The sequence below is a fragment of the Spinacia oleracea genome, chromosome 6, assembly GCF_020520425.1.
Source record: "Spinacia oleracea cultivar Varoflay chromosome 6, BTI_SOV_V1, whole genome shotgun sequence".
NCBI classification, from domain to species: Eukaryota; Viridiplantae; Streptophyta; class Magnoliopsida; order Caryophyllales; family Amaranthaceae; genus Spinacia; species Spinacia oleracea.
Genome location: NC_079492.1, coordinates 139078955 through 139086472, shown reverse-complemented (window position 1 = coordinate 139086472; position 7518 = coordinate 139078955). Strand labels below are relative to the sequence as shown.

General features: G+C 37.6%; 1 protein-coding gene across 1 annotated transcript; it reads left to right on the top strand.

Moving 5' to 3' along the window:
- Positions 1–2651, top strand: LOC110805592 (1-aminocyclopropane-1-carboxylate synthase). Its single transcript, XM_022011213.2, has 4 exons — positions 1–394; positions 498–629; positions 981–1141; positions 1418–2651. The coding sequence occupies exons 1-4, from the start codon at positions 242–244 to the stop codon at positions 2412–2414; spliced, it is 1443 nt and encodes a 480-aa protein (XP_021866905.1). The 5' UTR covers positions 1–241; the 3' UTR covers positions 2415–2651.
- The last annotated feature ends 4867 nt before the right edge of the window (positions 2652–7518 follow it).

Sequence of the window (7518 nt, the reverse complement as noted above, 5' to 3'; positions counted from 1 at the left end):
CAGAGGGAAAATTACCAACTCCAAACATAAATGTCCAATTAATTCTCAACATAAATCAAGTGCCAGCTATATTAGGCGATCTTTCAAACATCATTAATTATATTTCATTCTTTTCCCTTCCCCTATATATACAAACCTCTTTTGCTTCATTTTCTCAAACCAGAAAACTTACTATTATAACAAACTTTTTCTAAGGGCTAAATTTGTCATTTGTGCTAATTAATCTCAAGATTTTAAGATAATGGTGGCTGAATTGTTGTCAAGGATTGCAGCAGGAAATGGGCATGGTGAAGAATCTGCCTATTTTGATGGCTGGAAAGCCTATGAAAATGACCCTTTTCACCCTGCCACTAATCCCACTGGTGTGATTCAGATGGGTCTTGCTGAAAATCAGGTGATTATTTGCTAATCACTCTCTTAATTAATCATCTAATTAATTGGCAACTTTAATTTTTGTCAATAATTTTGATTGTTAACATTATTTATTGTTTTTGCAGCTAAGCTTTGATTTGGTGAAAGAGTGGATTCTGAAAAACCCAGCTGCTTCTATTTGTACTGTTGAAGGAGTGGATCACTTCAAAGATATTGCCATCTTTCAGGATTACCATGGTTTGCCAGCGTTCAGAAATGTAATTTCCTCGACTTTTTATCAACTAATTAATTTTAGTAAAAACAAACAAAAAAAAAAAAAATCTCACCAATGGTCAATCTATTACTATAAAATGGTGGTATTGAGTTGAGCTCGAAGTTTAATCAGCTCAACTCGAGTCTTTTTACATTTTGTTTTGACTCGAGTTGAGTTTAATTGACTGAGTCGATCTCGAGTAGCTCACAACATATTATTATGTGTTATTCCACGTCACACTTTGACTGAAAATAGCAGCCCTATATAAAGCATATATTATTCTAGTTCATGTCAAATTTATGTTTATGGTTAATTAAATTGCGGCTAATTATTGGAATAAATTGAAATTTAACAGGCTGTAGCAAGTTTCATGGAGAGAGTGAGAGGTTACAAGGTGACATTCGATCCTGATCGCATAGTTATGAGTGGTGGAGCTACTGGAGCCCATGAACTTATGGCATTTTGCTTGGCTAACCCTGGTGAAGCTTTCTTGGTTCCTACACCTTACTATCCTGGGTACGTATATATATACTCTTTGACTTTGTATTAAACAATATTATTATTATTCCAAACACGTACTACTAGTCAAACACTAGTATAGATCAGGATTCTCTCCAGTAACTGAACGGTCCAATTATTAATATTTTACGCCTTAAGGTCCCTTTCTCAAATCAAGTAATTAATGGATGGTCCTGTAACTAAAGAGAATATGTCATTAATTACGCGTGTTGTATTTATGATACTAAGTTGAAATAATTATATAAACTAAATAGTGTTTTATTTAATTTGCAGATTTGATCGAGATTTGAGGTGGAGAACAGGGGTAGAACTCTTCCCAGTTGAATGCCATAGCTCAAATAACTTCAAAGTAACAAGAAAATCCTTGGAAGAAGCATATGAGAAAGCTAAAGAAGCCAACATTAAAGTAAAAGGTGTACTTATAACCAACCCTTCAAACCCACTAGGAACAGTCCTAGACAAAGATACCTTAAAAAGCATATTATCTTTCATCACTGAGAAAAACATTCATTTAGTATGTGATGAGATATATGGTGCAACTGTTTTCGGGTACCCAACTTTTGTTAGCATATCAGAGGTCATGCTCGAACAAGAACACAACCCAGAACTCATACACATCGTGTACAGCCTCTCAAAAGACTTGGGTTTCCCCGGGTTTCGGGTCGGGATAGTGTACTCCTACAACGATAAGGTTGTAAACGTTGCTAGGAAGATGTCGAGTTTCGGGCTGGTTTCGACCCAAACCCAGATGTTAATAGCCTCGATGTTGTCTGATGAGGTGTTTGTTGAGAAATTCTTGGTCGAAAGTAGTAAAAGGCTTGAAACAAGACACAATGTTTTCACATGGGGACTTAGTCAAGTTGGAATCCAATGCTTGAAAAGTAATGCTGGTTTATTTGTATGGATGAATTTACGTCCATTGATTGAGCAAGATCTAACAATGGAGGGTGAGTTAGCTTTGTGGAGGGTGATTATTAACGACGTCAAGATTAACGTTTCACCAGGGTGTTCGTTCCATTGCCATGAACCAGGGTGGTTCAGGGTTTGTATTGCTAATATGGATGATGAAACAATGCAGGTTGCTTTAAAAAGGATTAGAACTTTCGCAGCTCAAAAGGTTGCGAAGCCTGTTGGTTCGGCAAAGAGGAAGTGTTGGCAAACTAACCTTCAGCTTAGATTATCTTCTAGAAGGTTGGAGGATTTGATGGGTGTTTCGCAACTTGGGTCACCACACTCACCTATGTCTCCTCTGGTTCGAGCTCAGACTTAATTAGTTATCTAATATACTTACTCATAATTAAATGTGTTATTTGTAATAAGACTGATCGTAATGTTTATAGAGATTATATTATTCAATTCTCTCTTATTGTAACTTTGTGTGTAAAATTAGTTTGTTTGGTTAAAATTGTATTGTTGTAAAATGTAATGAGCATTTCTATCTAGCTACTAATGAGAGCTAGCTAGAGATTACAAGATTGCAATCCCTAAAGGGAAAAATTATGTTCCATTGCAATGTTAGATATAATGATATTGATAATTTGTAATTCTGTATTCCTTTCACTCAATAATAATCATAATGTTCTCCTAATCCCTTTATAATTTTGTGTACCCTATAAATGTAAAACTAAATTAAGATGATTCAATATGGGTTGTGCATATCTTGTACGGAGTATCTTAATTCTATATAGACCTGGTTATTAGGTGTGCGAGTTGGACTAGGGTCGATATAGTTCAAAAGCGAGTTGTATAATGAAAGGTTCATTTAAAGCAGGTTGATATTTAACGGATCAAAAAGTAGGTCATGGGTCAATATCAGGTCCATATTGCAAAGAAAGATAAAAGCAATTGGGTATTTAACTGTCAGACCATGCTTAATATGTACGTAGTAGTAATATGTTAATTGATCAAGTAATAAACATCTACTACGTAGTCTTCTATTACACTTTCTTACATTTACTTAACTGTGATACATAATACCTAATAATATGTTAATTAAGTAGTAAATAAGTAACGTGGCATATGGTCTGAAAATTAGTTATGTATCAGACAATCTTTTATAAAAATTTACGTCAACGTGATTTTTTTTAATAACAACTAACATTACTACTTAGGTACACAATATTAATTGCCCCGATCTATTTCACCCAAAAAAATAGGTACACACCATTAACTAATATTATCCAAATTTAGGAAGTTGTAATGGGTAATTAATATTGGTACTTGGTATTAATATTATCCAAAAATTTATGAGATCTGATCTAACATCCTAATCAAACATGACCCATGCACAACTGTACTAGAGTGTCTAGTTGTGCGTGGACAAAGTACATACTTTGTATAATTGATGACATGCATATATATATAATCACATAGAAAGTCATAATGCATACTCGTATTTTATACACTTAGTTATGTATTTTAAGGATCAAAGTACGTAAGTCAACTTACAAAGTTACAGCTACGAAAAGAGAAAGTAGGTATAATTATACAAATATACAAATATAATTTGCTACCAACAATTGGATAAGAAATTATACAAATATAATTTGCACGTATAATTGCAGAATATCTTTAATTTATTGTATTTTGACTAAAATCGTAATATTTCTTTAAAAGTATTGCATCATAGTTTACCAACCCTGTATTTATTTTAGACTATGATTGAGATATGAATATATGATTATAGAAGTACGTTTGTGTTACATTTTTAAAGCTTTCTGTTGTCTCTACTCTCTACAAGTCGGTTGTGATTGTCTGCGATGATTCTCCTTCTCAACATGTGAAGACAACACATGAAATAATCCGCCTAATAATTAGGCTAAATTCATTAGACTTGGTTTATGGAAATTATTTTGTTTCATTTGTTTACAAAATTATCTAAAAATCATACTTTTTTGAACTTATTTTAGATTAGAACAAATCTCTGGGGGATTTTATCATGACGAGAATCATAATTTTGCATTTTTATCATGACGGAAATCATGTTTTTGCGCTTTTTTTTAAATCTAAAATAATTCAAATAGAACAAATCTCGGAACAGAGCCCTTAAAGAGTGACCGTTGATGTTAACGTTAAAAAAAATAAAAAAAATAAAAAAAAAGGTAGTAGTAACAATTTGACTAGAAACTATAACTATATGATTATAAAGTATAATTATTTGATTGGAAAGTGTCAAAATAATAGTAAAATATTACTATTTGATCACAATAAGTAACTATTTGATAAAAGCTAGTATAAAGGTTTATTAAGAATTTGGTCTTATACATAAGACCGTCTTATACTTTCCTTAAATTGTTATTTTATTCACTTTATATTTATTCACTCTATATTTGGGCCTAGGTTCTGTCTCCTAACTAGACTAAAAGCACGAGGGAAAAAAAGGTAGAGTCCGTCGGGCCATTCCAGTGGATATGGCCTGTAAATCAAACACATAAAATAATATGACGTCGATAGATTTGGCCACTTCTATTTGGGACATGGTTGATTCGAAAGAGTTAGACAATCAAGGGGTTTTCCTAATTTTTTATTTTGAAATTTGTCTATAGATAAGTACATCTTCCTCCGTCCCAATTTATTATTTATGCCTTTTGTTTATAGTGTCTTATTTTAATTTTTATACTTCAAAACTTTCCTTTTATATTGTAGCATAAAATTCTCTAATATTTTGTCAAAAGTCGATAATTTCAACCAATTAAATTTATTGGTTCATTTTAATCATTAAATTTCTCACATTTACCATTTGAAACAATAAAATTTTCTCATTTTTCCGATGTCAGATTGTTTATAAAAGTGAAAATATTATTAATAAACGTAATTTGCATTTGTTTAATTTTAACAGAAAGAGAATCGTTATCCACATTGAACATGGCCGTAGGTCGGGTCGAGTCAGGCTTTGGGCTGAGCCATGACCTTGGCCTAAACGGACGGCCCCACATCAGACCCACTGTGCCGAACTGAAAACTTCAAAATAGGGCCCGGACCCACGGGTTGTCGTGCCGTGCTGGGCCGGGTTGGGCGTCATGCCTAAGCCTAATTTTACTAAATTTAGTGTGCTTTGTCGTGGCGGGTCGAGTCGTACTTTTTCCAAAAAAATACGGTCTAGGTCCAACCCACAACTTTGAGGCTTTTTCGTGTCGGGTCTGTCCGAGCCGTTTCGCGATCATATTTAACCACATTAATTATTTGTTAAATCGGCTGCAACATACCAAATATTAAAAAAACAAAAAAAGACGAATGGAGTAATTCTGAGCAAAAAGTAGAGTAACCATAATCGTAACCGACTAACCGGAACCAGTGGTAAAGGTCTGAATCCCATTAACGAAAGGTTAGGAAAATGTCACTGTTCCGGTGTTGTAAAGATGGAAACAATGGGCTTCGAATGAAGGCCCTTTTGTATGTGTTGAAGATCTTGCTTGTTTGAATGAGTAGAGTCCGAATTCACCTGCACAAGAGCAAAGTCACTAGCCTCGGGGGTGTTTCCGAGGAAAGCCCCTCCGATGCCTAAGTAAGAACGATGCTCGGATTCTAGAGAGAAGTTCTCTAGAAGAGTAGTCTTAAGGCGATAAATTGGACGTACCTTGAGGTGTGAGCCTTGGCGGCCTATTTATAGTGTTTGCATAATAAATGCCCATAGGTCATTTATTGCTTTTGGGCCTTGGGCCTTGATGGATGGCTGACTAGCCATTGGTGGGTTTGATGCTGTTTGTTTAGAGCCATTGGGCTTTGGACTTAGTGGCCCAATTGAGAATCAATTGGGAGCCCAAACAACATGCCCCCCAGACCCGGTCCATTTAGAATTAAATGGGTGGGTTTCCAGCTGTCAGAAGTCCGAAAGTTCCCTCTCTTTTTTGAAAAGGGATGATTTGCATTGATGACAAGTGTTGGGAGTTGTATTGTGTCGTGGAGATCGTGGGTTGAGGAAGTTGATGCGCCCCTTTTTCTTTTCTATAAATACTGGGTGCTTTGCTCTTTTCGAACTTTTTACCCCTTCTTTCAAACCCATTCTCTCTCTAAATTCCGGCGATCGCAGTGCAATTTGCTTCTTCAGATCTACGAAATTCGGCCAACTTTAGACTTCGGGAACTTGTGTTGTTCGCTTTATCGGCGAATTCCGCTTCGGAAAAAGGTAATTTGTTTCTGAGTTCTCCTTTTTTCTTCGTTCTTCCTTCTACCCCTCAATCTAAACCCTAGATCGAGATTTCGCGACCATGGCAAAGAATAGGGGCAAAAGCAAGTTCGTCGTTGGCTCCTCTAGTGAGAGGGAGAACGTGCCTTCGGGGAGGTTACCGAAAACTTCGAGGGGTCGGCCTTCGGCAAGGCCGTTGGAGAAGAGTTCGATTGGTTGGGATGCTTCCGAAGATGATGTAGTTGGTGGGTTTGGCGTGTCTGAACGCGCAACCTCTGGTGAGAGAGCTGGCTTTTCGGGTGCTCGTCGTCGTTACCCCGAGTTTCCAGTTCATTGGACGGAAGCTGATCCGAAGGGCAGGTATGCCTCAATTTTGCACGAGACCACCAAGATCGACGGTCCGTTGGAGAAATCGGTCAGCGGTGACTGGTTGGTGGAAGCGAAGTTGGGGAATTATCATCGGAAGGCCGAGGAGCTATACGGAATTCAGCATGCCTTGGGGTACTGGTGCGAGCTTCCTGAACAAGAGCGTCCTCGGGTGACTCATCCACCGAGGGGGTTCATTTCCGTGTACACTCACCATTTGGAGAATGGTCTCCGCTTTCCTTTGGATCCGTTCGTATCCGAGCTTTTGGTGTCGTACAACATTAGTTTGGCCCAGCTCACACCCAAATCTATGAGGCACATAATCGGATTTAGATGGGTGTGTGACTTCGTCAATTTCCCTTGCTCTGTCGCTATTTTTCGGGATCTTCACGATCTGGTTCTCAACCATGCTTCCAAGGGTGATGGGTATGGTTGGTGGACCATTGTCAACAAGAAGTCCCGAAAGAGGGGGGATCCGAACTACATCACGGCGTACCCCTACCTTAGCTCTGACCACAATTGGAAGACGGAGTGGTTGCTCGTTCGTGTGCCGACGGATCCGAAGCATCCCAACTTTTATCGTCCTCCAAAGTGGTTCGTGGCTCCTGATCCTGATATGAGGAGTGTGGCAGCTCCAGATCGGAATCATCGCCACTATGTGGACCTCCTCCAGTGGTTCTTGGCTCAAGAGGATAACCATCGACTGCCGTCTAGCTGGCTCCCGAATCTCAATTACATTTTGAGGGAGGACATTCTTGCTGTTGCCGGTCTCAGCAGGATTTTTGACAGGGGTAGGTGTCTTTCGGCTGAGACCGTTTTTTCAGTGAGTTTGTCCTTCTCTTTCCTGCTTCGTTTTGCTGACATGTTTTGTGCTTTGTTTTTG